This window comes from Eumetopias jubatus, unplaced genomic scaffold, assembly GCF_037043125.1.
Source record: "Eumetopias jubatus isolate StellerSeaLion01/CBP00866 unplaced genomic scaffold, mEumJub1_p1.0 scaffold_7, whole genome shotgun sequence".
Classification (NCBI taxonomy): domain Eukaryota; kingdom Metazoa; phylum Chordata; class Mammalia; order Carnivora; family Otariidae; genus Eumetopias; species Eumetopias jubatus.
The window spans coordinates 47,880,411-47,898,950 of record NW_028274813.1 but is presented as its reverse complement, the minus strand read 5'-3'; the positions used below and the strand labels follow the sequence as shown (position 1 = coordinate 47,898,950).

Below are 18,540 nucleotides of genomic sequence, written 5' to 3'. Positions count from 1 at the left end.
TGACTGAACCCAAGAAGAGAAGCAGCCTCTGCTTCCAGATGGACCAGCCCTGTGCTGTGCCATCCCAGGCAAGAAGGTCTCTTCTTTGCTTCTCATGGTCTGTCTTCAGCTGTCACCTCTCAGCCACGACACTCTTACACCGTTTTGGGGGGGTTTCTATCTTTCTTCTCTGCCTGCTTTTCTTCCTCTCTTCTCGCTCACATGTCTGCCACTGTTCCTTCACTTCTGGTGTGAGGGCAAGTAGTCCTTATCTTTTTTTTTTCCCCCCTGTAAAGATTTTATTTATTTATTTGAGAGAGAGAGTGAGCAAGAGAGAAAGCACTAGCAGGGGCAGAGGGAGAGGGAGAAGCAGACCCCCTGCAGAGCAGGGAGCCCCATGTGGGGCTCGATGCCAGGACCTTGAGATCATGACCTGAGCTGAAGGCAGATGTTGAACCGGCTGAGCCACCCAGGTGCCCCCAGGGACTCCTTATCTTTAAAACAATGTTGGAACTTCTTGGGATCGGCAGACCAGTCCTGTGTCTTCTAGACTGCAGTATTATGGCTGCTTTCATTTCTGCGCAGCACCTGTGCTCTTGTCAGTTACCTTTGGGTTTGTGGGCCTTCTGCAAGGCTGAAGATGCTAGATGTCTGACTGCTGGGGACCTTACTGGAGCAAGCTTCCTGTGGGCTTTAAGGAGCTGAACATGGGTGTTAGCAATGAACACACGCGCGTGCACACACACATGCACACACACCTCCATCAACCCCCAGTCGACAGACCACTTTGAGAAAGTTGAGGCACTTTGTCTCTTTCCCAGCTTGTGTTAATATCTGAAATATCTGCACCCCCAGTCTGAGCTGGGATTTGCAAGAAATATTTAGAGCTTGCTCAGCACGGCATTCACCACCATGTTCTATAAATGGCACGCTGGTAAATGAGCCGTGAGAAAAGAATAAAGAAAATGTTACTGCTTCTCCTTTGCTGGTAGATTACCGCGACATGCACAAGGAAAAGCTGGGAAACGAGCGAAGCGGGCAAACCGGGCTGTTGGAGGGCCAGGCAGGCCCGGGTGCCACACCCCCACGAAGGAGAGCCGTGGCGACTGCTGAGGCCACGAGAACCAAGTCTGAAAGCTGCTTTATGTTGCCATGAAAGACAAGGCGCAGCACTCAAGATGCCAACGCGCACCACCTTCCTCTCACACCTGCCACGGACGCTGGTTTATGGATTTCGGGGCGCCGGGGGTGGCAGGGGGCAGCTTTTTACACAACTAAAAGTGGCGGTGCCATGAGGAGAGACATATTCCCAAGAAGTGCCGGAAGTGGCAGACCCCAGAAAACGTGAAAGTACCTGAATTGTAAAATACATAAACATAAAGCTGGCACAGAAATGTCAGCTCTCCAGAAGCAGAAACAGATGAAACATTCAAACGATAGACAAACTGGCCATATATATATATATATATACACACCCCAAAGGCAAGTACTAAGATTAGCAAGAGAAAGAAGCCATGACCCCCCCAGTTCTCCTGTCCCCACACCACCGCCGTGGGGGCGTGTGGGGGTCTCCACACCTCTGGCCCGGGAGGGCGACGCCTGTCCCATTCCTTACCTGGTGGCGGTCACCGGCTGGACTGTGTGAGGGCCGAGCTTCTTCCTCTAGGGGCTCAATCTCGGCAAACTCTTCCACGGATTCTTGAAACTCAGGCAAGGACCTTCGTCCATAACGCTTGCCACCTTTAACATATTTGGGCTGAGCTTCTAGTGAGCAGTCTAGGCAAGGAGACAAGAGTTGAGGCCACATTACATGACAGACTCAGCCCTTTAGCTGACACTCACAGCTGTCAGACGCAGCTTCTTATACCAGCCCCAGAATAAACCACCACTGTTGGTCAGTTGTGCTGGACGTGGGTGGATCTGAGCCGCCAGGTCAGGCGCAGAGCACAGCTTCTCATTTGGAATGACTGACAGCACCCTGAGCGCATCCCTGCATCCCACGCGAGAGATGCGATGCCGGCAACACGAGGATAGAACTAAGATCAGGCTAAAGCCAGGCGTCCTATTTGCTCTTCTGTTTATGAAGCTGGCGTCTTGCAAGAGGGGACAAGGGAGAGGGGGAGATCGTCCTGACAGGGAGACATGTCGGAGGAAGTCTTGGAGAATAATGCTAAACCAAACACCACACCCGCACCGTTAGCATTCACGCAGCCCTCCTATACCTCAGTGACTCCTCTGTGAACCATCCCACCTTCTGATCCGTCAGGCAAGCAGGGTGACAGAACAAAGAAACTGACACAGCGGATCCTAATAAATGAAGGACAGCTCATCGCTTGCATGAAACCTGGCATCAAGATCTCATTATAAAATTAAAAGCTGGGGAATAAAACAGTAAATGCAAAACTGCATAAAGGAAAACGGTAGATTGTTTTTTTTTTTTTTTCCTCTTCATGAACTTCGGTGTTGCACAAAGTAAAAAGGAACGTGCGTAAGGGGAGAGTCGTTTCTTGACCTTAAAGAAGGATCTCAGCATTCTGATGTCACATGTCTCAGGTACAACAGTCACTGCCGCCACCGCACGCTAATCTTTCTCTACAATGGGTAGCTTCAAAGCAATAGAATAAATACTTCACTCCATGCCAACGTCATCTTAGATATAGATATGTTTTTTAGCACCTTGCACAGATTTAAGAGAAAAAGATATTCTATTAAAATACAAAAGAGTGGCAATGCTTTGATTTCGGTTCTTATCATCCACAAAAGCACGGCGTCCCTAGAGAACATAATGCATGTTCTGTTTGAACGTGACAGTCTTCACAAGATGTGTCTGAGCTCAGACATGGAGATTTTCAGATGAGGTGTGGACACCCATCATCAAAACGAGGGTGGCTGATTAGAGAAGAACTGACAGAGTGAAACCCTTCCTCCACCACCACGGAAGCCACGTTTGGGGTTAGCCATCATGTTGTCGTTTCCCTGGGAGGATGGGGGATGCCGTCTGACTAAAGCTGCCCTTCCCTGCACCCCCCCTGCCCTTCCTCCCGTATAAGCTCAGATTTCACAGATGCGGTCAGAAGCATCCTGAAAATGCTCAGCAAAGCTCAGAGTGAAGTATTTATGCTGGCTCTATAATTTCTAGCGATATTTATATCCAGCTTCTTAAAAGTCCCAGCCAAGTCATCTTATTCAGTTGAGCGATTCTCTTACAGGGAGGCTTTAAGCATTCACAATTTATACTGAAAATCACATGCATGTTTGAAGGTACCTTTCATCAGGAGAGAGTGGGTCAGCCTGTGAGTATTCAGGAGCGGCCCAGACACCCGAGCTATGTGTTGGCAGCTGAGACCCCCAGATGCTGGTCAGGTAAGAGGCAATGCAGAAGCATCCTTAATTTATTACACATTCTTATATCTTACTGGCAGACAACAAGATATAACATTCATGACAATGGGGGGCGGGGTCGGAAAAGATGAAAAAAACTTAGAACGTCAGAAAAGGGAACATGACATTTCCCCGGTGTGAGATCGGTCGTGGTCTGGGGATGGGAGTGACAAAGTTGCTCTCACCGTGTCCTGCACTTTTACAGAGGAAAAGACTGGTGGGACAGAGCTACCCGCTTAAAACAACTCCTGGGAGTTACTCCAGAACCCACCTGTGGGGGAAATGACTCCCCAGTTATTTACCACTAAATGCCTCATGCCAGACAGGGAGCAGTGCTGGATTTGGTAAGGGACGGAAGGGAACAGATTGTGAGCCATTAGGGACCCTGCGAGGTTTGGGTTTATTTTACTTACTTTTGCACTGCCAGGAATTTTTTTAAATATTTATTTCATATTTTATTATTGTAAGTAATTTTGAGCAAACTTTAAGGTAGCATCTTTAACAGATTGTAACTACATCACACAGTCAATTTCTAGAGAAATCTGTTATACTGTGTACTTTTTTGGGGGGATAAGATATTAGCACACACAAAGGAAGAATGTGGTATTAATGTGACCTCATAGTGAATTTCCCAAACCCTCTCTGTGACCAATAAAGAATTAGACTAATCGAACCAATTATCAACAGTCGCTTGTTTGACTACATACTCACATCTCTCTCTATTTAGAGTGTGAGCATCCCTATACTTACACGATAAGAAGCGAAGAAAGACAGCGACAGTAAGGACATCCAGAGAGAACATTCATGGTCAGCAGTCATTAACGTGTTAAACATTTGAAAACTAAGATTTTCTTTACCAATCACAACCAGGCCCTTAAAAGGCCACAGTAGCAGCCCACCAAATAAATTTGAAGACACCCTTATACCCCTAAATTAAAGAATGCTCTACCCTATCCTTACGACGTCCAACAGAGACTCACAAAACTGCAGCCCGGGGGCAAAGTTTATGTCCTTTATGAGTGTATCCAGATGTAACTTACACATTTCAGGGTTTCATCACGGAACGATTTTACCTATGCCAGATAATATGGTGTTGCTTGATTTAGAAATGAAATTGTTTACATCATATAGCCTAAGTGTAAGTGACTGCTCCAATCACGTGCTCCAAGGAGGGATATGAAATGCCAGTGACACAAACAATATACAAGGGACTGCCAAACGTTTTTTCAGTGTTTTATTTCCTTGAATATTTATTTATGATTCTACTTGGATTGCCAAGCTTCGGAGTCATTTTCGCTTCTTTCAATTTTCTATTTCTCCTATTTGACAAAAATAAAAATGGACTTTGAAGGAAAGAGGACAAGCCCAGACTGCCTAGAGGAGTCTTGAGCCCCATCCTTGGAGAATTTATCGTGAAATGCACCAATCCTAATAAAGTGGCGTTGAAACAGTCCTATGTGACTTAGTCTAGATGATCTGGGTGTTATTCCATACACCAAACACTTGGTTATGAGTAGGGCACAACAGAAATATCTTGATTCACTCCCCTAAAGAATGCTAGAGAAATACAGAAGCAACTAATAGTCTCTACAGAGCAGTTGCGGAGTTGGGGGGAATCTAAATGGGGAGGTCAAAAGACGAAATACTATTTCTCCCAGCCTTAGAAATGAAACAAAATCTGGATGCTCAGACACCACATTCTTTACTCCATATCCCGTCTGTCCCAAGGAGAGAAACTCCAGACCTGTAATAATGTCCGCCTTCCAGAATCAGGATGAACCACCATGCATATGCATGACTTGTGACCAGAAGTCTTACACTTATATAATAAGAGGAAAACTGAAATGCAGAGTCAGTGAGAATGACCACTCAGGGGATAAGCCAGCTGCAGGCAGGCAAAACCACACTCACCCGCCCACCCCGCTCTCGACTCGCTCCCTGCCTCAACTCTCGCTGAACAGTACAGAGCACATAGTCCGTGGATATTTTATCACTTTTTGATTTAAACCTCCCTGTTCCCAAAACTGACCTGAGGTTATTTCCAGGATGAAGAACAAAGCTTGGTCTTTTTGGTGCTGATGTTCTTATTTTGAAACTGCTTGTATGGACCCTTGCTTTCTCCTTCCCTTCCTGCCCCATTCAGTTAGCCCGGACGATCGTTCCCAGGGACACCAGCCCTTTCCAAAGCCAAAGGCCCTCAGCACAGGGTAACTCCAGTCTGAGGCTCTCCGTATTACATTTCTACTGAGCACATGGGATTCCTGAAACTCATTTAAAAGTAAGGAGTCAAAAATGAAGCACACACTGCAAACCTTGGGACGAGCAGCCGCAGGAAGCTTCCCTGGGAAAGGGCAGTCAGGCAGCAAATGAACACCCTCCAGCCCCATGGCACATCCCCATTTCCCCGCCTCCTGTAACACCATTACACAGGCATGACACTGAGTGCAACCCCGTATCTGATACTAAGTGAGAGGAAAGGGAAGAGAATTAAAGGGAGACCAAGACCAAGAGAGAAAGAGAGAGAAAGAGAGAGGCGGGGGACGGGGGAGAAAGAGGGAGAGACAGACATGGACAGACACAGGTGGGGGGAGAGGGGGTGGGAAGGAGAAGATGGGCAGGGACCTAGAGGCCTATGGAAGGTGGGGAGCAAGAGCAGATGAGGGAGGGGACCGGAAGTGGGGGCAAAGTGCAGTGCGGGTCCAAGGAAGAGGGCAGAGGTGAGCTGGAGCGGTAGAAAGAAGAAAGGGCTGAGGAGGGGGATGTCCCAAGGAGGGAAGGGGAGAAGGAAAGTCCAAGAGAGAATGAACAACATGAAGACATCAGGGAAGCCTTCGCACGTTCCTTCCGCCTCACCGTGTGCCCTGCGCCTCCGTGGGAGGTCATCAGCCAGCAGGGCCCTCACCCCACACCTCTGTGCACACATGGCCCTTTCTGGGGCAGCTGCTTGCTGGCCGCTAGCACCCCGCTCCGCAGCTACCCCTCTCTCCTGGAATCCACACTCAAGACACGGGGGCTCATCCGGGGCTTTCAGGGAAGGCAGGGACAGAATTTCAGGAGCAGTCGCCCCAGCCAGCTCTCACCAATCTGAGTTGATGGTTCTTGCTGGAGCACACAGGTGCCTCGGGGCACAAAGCTAATGGGGTGGCTCTGACTGACCTTGCCTGGGAGGGAAGTTCGGAGGGGAAGGTTTGCACCCCACCAGGGTGCCCGGGATGGTGGATGGGTGTGGCCGGCCCAGGACCTAGTGGTCTGACTAACTGGTCTGTGGAGACCTAAAGCCGCTGAAGAGCCACAGAAAAATGCTTTGAGGTGTTAACGACGATAGGACTGTTTCCCCAGCCTTCTCCTAGGGGTGTCAGCCTGCTGGTCCCTGTTGGAAGGCCACGCATCCCGAGCCATTTTGGGGGAAGAAGGCAGAGAATTCACATTTCACTTAAGCGAATCCTCCCCGTTGTTCCAGTTTCAACTCAAAACGTATTTCTCTCAAGTAACTGCTTGGTACAACTTTCATGGAACCTTTTCTTCTATGAATTCAGTGCCACCCATACTGTTGATAGCTCCTGATTTCATAACGATCATGGTCCTCTTTTTCTAAAAGCATTTTACATGTTAGAATTACCAACCCAGTTGGGCTGTAATGCTTTCTAGGGCAGCAGAGCTTCATGGAAAGAGCCTGCCTGGGCTTTGATTCAAACAGACCTGGACTGGAACCCTCAGTCCTCATAAAGATCAGGAGTACTTAATGTCATGAAAGCTTAGCCTACTTTTCTGGAAAGGAAAATGACAGGAGCTCAGTGGGACAAGGATGCTGTTCTGTCTGGTAGCTCCTGGCCTAGAAGCTCGAGACACACCCCATGGCGTTCCCCCCTGCCGCCCCAGACTTCTGTGGGGCCAACAGTGGCCTGGAGCCAGTGGGCTGGGCCAGGGGAGCACAGTCAGAGATTCCACGGCCCCCAAACCTGCAGCAAACTACCCTGACCTCGTTTTTTTGTAATGGGTAAGATTAGCGGCAAACGCATCATGTTGTGATCCAGTCTGTCGTCTCAGGAACTGGAGCCACCTCTGTGTCACTCTTACCCGAATTTTCTCTTCCTTGTCACCTCCTTCCCCTTTACCTGATATGGGAGGGACGCTAAGACTCCCTAACTCTCCTTTTCATGTCCCTGCTTTGGAAACCTCCTCAGACTCTGAAGTTGACATAAACGTACAACACTGGCACAACTCCTGAGTCAGCGGTTTTGTTCACAGGAGTATTTTGGTTTTTTGTACAAGTATTTTGTTTTTTTTGCACAACACATGTAGTTTTTAAAAGAATGCCTTCTGCCCTTTAGTAAAAATGAAGCACATCAAAATCATCGTCAAGTATTCTTAGTAAAATCATCAGAAGCATTCTAGAGCACACTTGAATTGCTATTTATTCTTTGATTACAGATACATCAAAATTTGCCTAACTATACATTATCAAATATTTATGCTTGATATATATTTTTCCACTATTTCAAATTTCTACTGTCCTTATACACACAGCTTTGTGCACATCCATAAATATTTCCATAGCATAAAATCTGAGAGCTGCATTGATTAGCCAAAGGAATTTTTTATAGTTTCTGGTGCTTGTTCATTGTTCCATATAATCCCAGGACAGTCCTATCATTTTATGTGACCTGCAGTGGGTGTGAGTGTTTCCAATTCCCCCTGACCTTAGGAAGTGACTCCTCACTCCTTTTTTGATGGTGGTGGTGGTGGTGGTTTTATTTTGCTTTTAACTTTTGGAAAGACGTCCTGGTCCTCACTGTTCTGGTCCTCATAGACAACAAGGGAACAGGGAACCAAGTTCTTATTTATTTCACTCAACCAGAGAAAGCACAACAGAACACAACTCTTGGGCCATTTGTGTGTAGATCTCCTAAAAACAGGGCCCTCAGCCAGACCTCGGTGCCTGGTCCAAGGCCTCTGAACATAGTGGCAAACACCCATCTTTAGCCCGATACCTGGTCATAAGACCTGCTTCCCTGCAAACCTGGTGAGTGAATGAAAAGATATCTGTTTATTATATTTATAGCTTCCTCAAAATATTAGAAAAATAATTAAATTAGGGTAGCTCTTGGAATTAGGAATATTATCTTAAAAAAAAAAACAAACAGTCATCTGTACCAAAACTACCCATAGTCTTATTTTCCTAATGATTTGGCTTTTGCTGATCTCAGTTTTCCCTCACCAGGTAAACAAAGGGAAGATTTTTACACTAACCATATCAGGGAAAGAAAGGGCTTCCAGTATTATGCTAACACCTACTACTGAACAGAAATCTAATGCAAAATACATCAAACAAGGACAAAATCTCTGGAGAACAGATCCAGACAGTATGTTGATACCATATAGCTTAGAGACCGTGCTGGCATTTCCATTACAAAAATCCTATAATCTAAAGCCAGAGCAAATTGAATAAATAACCAATAATTAACTTTTTGTTCCTCTCTTAATTCTAGGAAAATAATTTAAAAATTAAATTGTGCATGTAGATATGAAGGAATTATGTCACTGATGTCAATCAGTTAGGAATTTAAAAACAATTCCCTACATCCCCAATGCATTTTCCTGTCCCTATCTCAATACCAGCATTTTTCATTTTGTTGTTGTTGTTGTTGTTTTTAGGGGAAAAACTCTTCCCTAAGTCTTAGAATCATAAATTATCAGATGATATGATACTGTATGTGGAAAACCTAAAAGACTCCATCCCAAAACTGCTAGACCTCATACAGGAATTCAGTAAAGTAGCAGGATATAAAATCAATGCACAGAAATCAGTGGCATTCCTATACACCAACAACCAGACAGAAGAGAGACAAACCAAGGAGTCGATCCCATTTACAATTGCACCCAAAACCATAAGATACCTAGGAATAAATTTAACCAAAGAGGCAAAGGATCTGTACTCAGAAAACTATAAAATTCTCATGAAAGAAATTGAAGAAGACACAAAGAAATGGAAAAATGTTCCATGCTCATGGATTGAAAGAACAAACCTTGTGAAGATGTCAATGCTACCTAGAGCAATCCACACATTCAATGCAATCCCCATCAAAATACCATCCACTTTTTTCAAAGAAATGGAACAAATAATCCTAAAATTTGTATGGAACCAGAAGAGACCCCGAATAGCCAGAGGAATATTGAAAAAGAAAAGCAAAGCTGGCGGCATCACAATTCTGGACTTCCAGCTCTACTACAAAGCTGTCATCATCAAGACAGTATGGTACTGGCACAAAAACAGACACACAGATCAATGGAACAGAACAGAGAGCCCAGAAATGGACCCTCAACTCTATGGTCAACTCATCTTCGACAAAGCAGGAAAGAATGTCCAATGGAAAAAAGACAGTCTCTTCACCAAATGGTGTTGGGAAAATTGGACAGCCACATGCAGAAGAATGAAACTGGACCATTTCCTTATACCACATACAAAAACAGACTCCAAATGGTTGAAAGACCTAAACGTGAGACAGGAGTCCATCCAAATCCTAAAGGAGAACACAGGTAGCAACCTCTTCGACCTCAGCCGCAGCAACTTCTTCCTAGAAACATCACCAAAGGCAAGGGAAGCAAGGGCAAAAATGAACTATTGGGATTTCATCAAGATAAAAAGCTTTTGCACAGCAAAAGAAACAGTCCACAAAACCAAAAGACAACCGACAGAATGGGAGAAAATATTTGCAAATGACATATCAGATAAAGTACTAGTATCCAAAATCTATAAAGAACTTAACCAACTCAACACCCAAAGAACAAATGATCCAATCAAGAAATGGGCAGAAGACATGAACAGACATTTTTCCAAAGAAGACATCCAAATGGCCAACAGACACATGAAAAAGTGCTCAACATTGCTCGGCATCAGGGAAATCCAAATCAAAACTTCAATGAGATACCACCTCACACCAGTCAGAATGGCTAAAATTAACAAGTCAGGAAACGACAGATGTTGGCGGGGATGCGGAGAAAGGGGAATCCTCCCTACACTGTTGGTGGGAATGCAAGCTGGTGCAACCACTCTGGAAAACAGTATGGAGGTTCCTCAAACAGTTGAAAATAGAGCTACCATACGATCCAGCAATTGCACTACTGGGTATTTACCACAAAGATGCAAATGTAGGGATCCGAAGGGGTACGTGCACCCCAATGTTTATAGCAGCAATGTCCACAATAGCCAAACTGTGGAAAGAGCCAAGATGTCCATCGACAGATGAATGGATAAAGAAGAGGTGGTGTATATACACAATGGAATATTACGCAGCCATCAAAAGGAATGAGATCTTGCCATTTGCAATGACGTGGATGGAACTGGAGGGTGTTATGCTGAGTGAAATAAGTCAATCAGAGAAAGACATGTATCATATGACCTCACTGATATGAGGAATTCTTAATCTCAGGAAACAAACTGAGTGTTGCTGGAGTGGTGGGGGGTGGGAGGGATTGGGTGGCTGGGTGATAGACATTGGGGAGGGTATGTGCTATGGTGAGCGCTGTGAACTGTGCAAGACTGTTGAATCACAGATCTGTACTTGTGAAACAAATAATGCAACATATGTTTAAAAAAAAGAAAAAAGAAGAAGATAGCAGGAGGGGAAGAATGAAGGGGAGTAAGTTGGAGAGGGAGACGAACCATGAGAGACGATGGACTCTGAAAAACAAACTGAGGGTTCTAGAGGGGAGGAGGGTGGGGGGATGGGTTAGCCCGGTGATGGGTATTAAAGAGGGCACGTGCTGCGTGGAGCACTGGGTGTTATGCACAAACAATGAATCATGGAACACTACATGAAAAACTAATGATGTAACGTATGGTGATTAACAAAAATTTTTAAAAAATCATAAATTATCAGAGTAGAATGGATGTTGAAAATCATCTAGTATGAAAAATCATCACACTAATTTTAAAAGTAAAGAAACTGTACCTTAGAGAAATTATAAATGGCAGAACCCAAGTCTGGAAATAATGATTTAATTCCATCTCCTCTCAAATTCTTTCTTTTTTTTTTTTTTTAAGAGGGAGAGAAAGAGAGAGGAGGCGGGGAGAGGGAGAGAAAAAAATCTTAAGCAGGCTCCATGCCCAGCCCAGAGCCTGACGTGGGGCTCGATCTCACCACCCTGAGATCATGACCTAAGCTGAAACCAAGACTGGGACACTTAACTGACTGAGCCACCCGGGCACCCCTCATCTCAAATTCTAATATAGCTTTGTTTTTATTTATATATAACTGTCTTTTATTAGAGGAATATGAAAGCATGAAGTCCACTAGGCATTTGTCCTTAGCAAGCAGAACTTCCCAGTGTCAATTTAGGTTAGGGAGAGTCTGACAGAAACACAAAGCTAGTCTTTTTCATGAATTTAGATGTCATTTAGATACTCAGCGATGACACGACTGAATCTTGGAGCTGAACAGATCTTAAGTATCTTCCAGTACAACCTCTTTCACATATGAGGTGACCGAAGACCACAGAGGAGGTGACGTAGGAGGCCACCCAATTAGAGAGGCAGGGACAGTATTTTATCACTCCTGGCTCGAGGGCCTTTCCCACCATACCAAGCTGGGCTTTCTATATTATAGTCTCGTACAGCGTCCGGTATTTTTAACCTATAAAAAGTGTTATAAAATATCCATTCGTGACCCATTCCATTTCAAAGGCTGTGCACTGTGGCCCTGTTCTTTCAGTCACCTTCCATAGCTTAAGGGCAATTTTCCTCTCAAAGTCTAGTTGGTCCATTGATTTCAAAAGACAAGACAAAAACACCACAGGTCTGGCCCTTACGGTACAAGACGAATTAAGTACTGAAAAGCCAAAGGCGGCTGCAGACACAGACATTCCTGTCACTAATGATCAGGTGAAACTTGCTCTTTTCACTCCTTCCTGCTGACTCTGGCCAGTTGTCAAAATCTCTGTGGCCAGGCCGTACTGACTGAGGACTGGGTCTGCCCCCAGCTCAACCATCTGGGCGTTGACATTCTTAAGCCAGAGCTTCCTCGAGAGGAGGAGCCCCCCGGTGACACAGCGGCAGCATCCTCCTCTGCCACCACGTGTGAGATTTCAATTAAGCCACGTGTCTCTTCAGGTCTTGGTGTGCTCATGGGGAAAACGCCAGCATTCTCTCCAGCCCTACAAAGGTATGGTCTAGGATTTAGGGGATAGTCATCTTCATAAAGGGGAAGAAGGGAGTGACCTCAGGCAGACTCCGGATATCGCGTTTGAGTCCTGAACATTCTTTCTCTGTCGCTTGCTTACCAGGCTGTGGGGGTTGAATCGCATTTTCGAGTGGGTGAGAGAATGTTGCAGTGGAAAGAACTGCATGATCCCCAGGAACAACTGGAGGGGCCAGAGCAAGTTGGGCCAGAGACAGAAAAAGCAGAGATGCTCAGGAACAAAGCGGGGACTGTGGGAGGCAGGGCTGAGTCACTGGCTCCTAAGAGATAGAACAGTCTTTAAGGTGCTGGCTCAATCCTAGCTTTTATCCTGCAGGCCAAACATTAGGGAAGGCCCACAAGCGCTGTGTAAAATGTTGTCGATAGGTACTCTGCTGCTTCATTCCCCTGATCTGGGGCAGCTCTCTCACGAAGGTCTGCAACAGCCTACCCAAAGGACGGAGCACATAGTGCCACGATAAAATCCCTTCTGTGTGTTGTCCTGGAAAACTTGTCCAAATTATGGTCTTGACCTGCACTGCAGTGAGGCACACACAGAACTCTGAACCCACCATTGGGAGCCAGATTCGTAAATCATAAATTCGTAAATCATTCGTAAGCCATAGCTTGGCTATGACCAAGCTCAGCCAGCCTTTGTCTACTTCCTCATCCTATTATTTAGATCCCAACACTGAGCAACTCTAGGAGGTACCCTTCACATCTGTGGTCACCATAAATCGGTACATTTAGTATGACCATTTTCTGGCAAGTGATCATACAGGTTTTGAAGAAAGGGCAGCAAAGAGATCATGTGGACTGGTGGCAGGACTGCCCATTCCAAACCCACATAAAAGCACATGATCAACACATAGAAGAGCAACAAACTGAATTCTTAGGTTACAGAGGCTCTTATTAACTAAAATGTAGAGATGGCACCATAGCTCTACTCAGGGTCCCTAGATCTTGGGCTATTGTTATCAAGATGAAAGACAACCTTAAATAAGTAAAAATACCAACAATGTGAGACCTTGTAAGAACAGAAGCCCATGTTCCAGCAGTGGTCATCTGTAGTAATTCTATTAGTAGTCTGGAAAGTCTCCAGAAGGCAATAACCTCCCCCACAGGCTCACTGTGGGCTTCTAGAGAGCGCTGGCAAGCCTCAGAGTCGAAGATAACCTTCTTAGGGGTGGTGACAACAGGCAGAAAGGGGCGATTCAATCTGGAATCCAAAATACTGCTAAATGCAATGTGCATACACATGACACAAATCTTAGGCATTCTAGAAGTACAAGGAAGAACTAGATCACCAGTGAAGAAATGAGTTCCCATCTGTGCTTTATCTAAATAGGTCACATTGAATGAGTCTTTGTAGTGACAAAATGTTAATGATTTCTCCTCAATCTCAAAACCTGGACTATATTTTTGTTATCTTTTTAAAAATCAGGTTTATTGAGGTATAATTCACACAGAATTTCACTTTTAGCGCACAATTCTATGGGTTGGAAAAACTCTTAGTATTTTGTAACTACCACCACAATCAAGATATGAAACAGTTTCATCACCCCAAAAGTCCCCTCATGCTCTTTTATAGACAACCCCTAACCCAAATCTGACAACCAATGATTTGATAAAATGGGACTGTATTATAATAAAAATTTCAGCCCTGTTTAGACTTTCCTTTAAGTATTTATTGTATTTCATTGATCCTATGACAGACACACAAACACATAAACACACACGCAGACACCACCCCCCCAAGATTTGAACACTCTGACATTAGGATAAGTCTTACAATCAATGGCATTTTACTATTATAACTGGCAAAAAATTTTTTATTTTCAGAGATACATAAAACAATGATGTCTTATAATCTATAGTGCTTTTAAAAAAAATCAGTAAAGTGTAACATTCTTTGTTTTTTAACATTCGTTGAATATTTACTATGTGTGAAGTATTCCCCTCGACACTGAAAATACAAAAATGAACAACATGGTCCTCAAAAGCTATCGCTTGAGATACATATTATCAATTATAATATAATGTGATAATGTCTTATCCACCTACGAGGACTAAACAAGATTATCTCTAGATTGACCACTCTTCTTTCAGGCAAAATACCCACCCCCCACCCCCACCCCCCACCCCTGACTCAGATCCTTCCCCTACACAGGAAGTAGGACGAAGGAAGTACCATCCACCTTCACTCTGCTCATTCCAGGAATGAGTTACTGGCACACCATCTGACATATTGCCTAGGAACAATCCAATTATTTCTTCCATAATACACTGTTGTGGTAGGGAAGACTCATTTTAGTGTTCAACAGCTGCAAGGCTTTTAGGGTAATATCAAAAGACAAGTCACTGAAAATAACTGTTCAATCTGTAAAAGGCAGACAGATGCCCAAAGCTTTCATAGACATGCTTCAAGGTCCCCGAATTCTTCCCTGGACAATTTTTAAAGAGGAATGTAGAGAAGAAAAGTTAGTGAGTGCCCTTACCTGGTTCTTGAAAGTGCTCTTCATTTGACAGAGTTCTAGACAAGATAAGTATTAATGCTTCTTTAAATTGGTCAAAATGCACCTAAAAATAAACAACGAAAAATAAATTCAAAATCGTTTCCACAGCCGTAATGAAGTAAATCCATTTTCAAGGTACCACAACCACTTGGTAGCATCCCGACAGCCTTGAAGTGAGTCATAACCTGCTTTTGTTCCCTTTTCTTCATTTCTCTAAAGCACTGAAGGGAAAGTGCACTGATCATTTTTGACACCCCCGTGTCATAAACACTAACATCAATATCAATATTTATTTAACCCTGAGGAGGAAAGCTATAGAGCAACACCCTCTTTATAAACTCAGAAAAAGAGATGTTTTGAACTCAACTCCTTTTATTTTTCCGAACAAGACCACAAGGGAAAGAGGTTAGGTGAGATATTAGGAAAAACTTCCCAAGTAAATGATCCATTGTAACAATGCCCCAAAGATGCTTTTAGCTCTTAAGACATTCTAGAAGAGAACGTGGGACCATTTAAGGATGACTTGAATACAGTCTTGCCTGAGGCAGGTACCTAATATTTATCTCCCAAGGCCCCTGTGATTCTATAAACAAAAAGAAATCAATAGTAAACACAAAAGAATAAAAAAACCTTGGGAAGCATTCTCTTGAATTCTTAAACACACAATTACCTTGATAGAAGGATGAAAGAACATGAGTTTTATTCAAGTAACAACTCAGATTTGGGATATTGCTTTGGTTGAAGGGGTAAAATGGGTTTTTTTATGGCCAAGTTTATTCTCCTATAACTTAAATTTATGTGACCTCACCATGGGGCTGAAGGGAAAGATGGTATTCTCGCTGTAATTCTAGTTTGATAACAGGGCACCTATTTATACAGAAGCCCACATATAACTACAATGTCAGTCAATTTGATATTTGCGCCGCTACAGGTCTCTTTGGACATCATTACAAAACACTGCCTAGCAGTTTGAATATAGGTGACAGATAAAAACCACTGCCAAGGGCGCCTGGGTGGCTCAGATGGTTGGGCGTCTGCCTTCGGCTCAGGTCACGATCCCAGAGTCCTGGGATCGAGTCCCGCATCGGGCTCCCTGCTCCTTGGGAGCCTGCTTCTCCCTCTGCCTCTCTCTCTCTCTCTCTGTCTCTCATGAATAAATAAATAAAAAATCTTCAAAGAAAAAAAAAAACCACTGCCAAATTATACTGGGAAAAGCAGCAAACCTCATTAGTTATCTAAACAATGGAGAAAAGAAAGCATTTGTCTTATCCATGCAAATTGATGTAAAGGAGAGGAGTACACTGAGGTTCCTATGACATAAAATTGTATATGCTTGCAATTTGCCAGTCTCCCAAAGTATATGTGCTTTTTCTACCACATCCATTTTGATCACTTAAAATTACTTTCTTAAAATCATGTTCCTTTAGATAGCATAGACCAAAAAAGCAGTATACTCTATGGATCCAGAGCAGAAACCTGTCAAGGCAGGGGCGCCTGGTGGCTCAGTGGGTTGGGCATCCGACTCTTGGTTTCAGCTCATGTCATGATCTCTGGGTCGTGAGATCGAGCCCCGCGTCGGGCTCTGCGCTCAGCGGGTAGTCTGCTTGGGATTCTCTTTCTCCTTCTCCCTCTGTCCCTCCCCTCCTCCTCTCCCACTTAAAAAAAAAAAAAAAATCAGTCTGTCAAGGGAGGCAGGGCATCTGCTAGACAGCCAGGGCCCAACAATCAATGAAAGGTTAAGAGACTGCAAGGGACAAATGACCGAGGAGCCTGCAGGAGGGAAGAGGGCCAGGCCCTGCTGCCGGCCCAAAGTCTGAGTGTGGGCTGCAGGCACTGTGGCATCCTGGCTCCTGATTCCAGGGGCAAGGCCGTCTTCCCAAACAGCCAGTCCACAAACAGCACATATCCAAGGGCTCTCCCATCCCGGGACACTTGCCAGGCATTTACCACTGCCTACTAGGACCATTCCTTCCCCTCAGGGTGAGCAGTAGAAGGGTGAGGAGCACCGACTCTGCGCTGGAGCTAGCTGGGTCCAGGTTCCGGCCCTGCCTCAGCCACTGAATTCCTGCTGTAGCTCAACTACTAAACCTCTCCTCTCTGAGCTTTAGTTTGCTCATGTGTAAAAACGGAGACCTCTAACAATTTTTATGATCTGTTCAACAAATATTTATTGGACGGCTGCCACGGGCCAGGCACTATCCTGGTGAGTAAGAGTGATGGAGATCGTGCTGCCATGGAGTGCATATTCCAGAAACAGCATGGGGAGCCCAAACACCTACTGTGTGAAGCACACCGCATGTATTTCATGTTATTTGTAACAACACCTCCCTCACGGCAGCAGCAGGAAATTAAAATGAGAGTTACATAAGGTGTCTAGAACTTTCAGGGACTTTATCAGGTACTCAGCAAGTGGAAGTTAATACCACTTGGTATACTTAATTACCGATAGGTAGAGGCTAGTGACTACCAATAGGTATATGGCATGACTGTTTCCTCAACTTTTACAGAGAAATGGACACATTTTCAAGCAAATCAAGAGTAACCAGGACAGCCAGGTGGTGGGGGTGACAGCCAGGATCTTGCCTCCCCACCGGGATCTGGACAGTTGCCCAACATCAGAGAAACGGATCCAGGATGCTGAGTTTAGGGAGTCCGGCTTGGGGGTTCTCCTCCCGTAGGGTATTGATGGAATGACCTGAACAAAACCTTTGTCTGTCCTTGCCAGTTGTGAGCTGAACAGAAGGAGGCTCCCATTTCAAAAGGGAGGTACTCGCCTTGAGAACTTCAAGTCCTCTACACTTCACTCATGGGTCTCTGCTGGGTCTTCTAAAGGCCTAAGCTTTGACAGAGGTTATCAGAAAGAGCCCTTCTGAATCCAGTCCTGACATAGTTCAATTCAGTGAGTAGTAGCCATGAAGGACGCCCAGGAGTCTATGTACCTCAATCTTACCCTGAAAAATGACCAAGGTACCTATACTCTGGATGTTAATCCCATTCAACTTCCAAGATGAGGAAGAGAATCTTGATTGTGGGAAGGCAGAAGGGGAAGAAGAAAGGAAAGTTGCTTAGCACCTATAAGGTAGAATCTGGTGAGTGCTTTGAGAGACATGAAAACAAGGAGGTGGGACAGTTTCGGGACATATGGCTTCACTAAGATATTCACAGGCAGAGCTACACCATTTCCAAAATGGACCTACTGAATCAGCCACATTTTTTTTTTTAAGAAAAAGGGTCTATAAAAGACTAGACATGATTAACTCAGAGGTTCTTCATAATCCAACAGTGTCTATCTGATGGACCTCTTAAACACACACACACACACACACACACACACACACACACACCCCTAAAAATCCAAAAAAGGAAAACATGGCAAGCTGATCAAAACAACTGGAGCAGTCCTAAGTCTTAAACTGATCTTTGTTTTTCCTCCTACAAGGGCATATAGACACTGGACCCTCCACTTTAAATAACAGTAAATTCCGCAT

General features: G+C 44.6%; 1 protein-coding gene across 11 annotated transcripts in view; it reads right to left on the bottom strand.

Moving 5' to 3' along the window:
- NIN (ninein) overlaps positions 1-18,540 on the bottom strand; it is a 99,130-nt gene that overhangs the window by 64,578 nt on the left and 16,012 nt on the right. For all 11 annotated transcript variants that reach the window (XR_003609931.2, XR_003609928.2, XM_028107266.2 and 8 more), the window contains 2 exons: positions 15,035-15,116; positions 1,595-1,755 (listed from right to left, as the gene is read on the bottom strand). Coding sequence is in view for 9 of the 11 variants with exons in the window: in XM_028107266.2 (XP_027963067.2) it covers positions 1,595-1,755; positions 15,035-15,116 (243 nt within the window). In the remaining 2 variants the exon portion in view is untranslated. The remainder of the gene's footprint in view (positions 1-1,594; positions 1,756-15,034; positions 15,117-18,540) is intronic.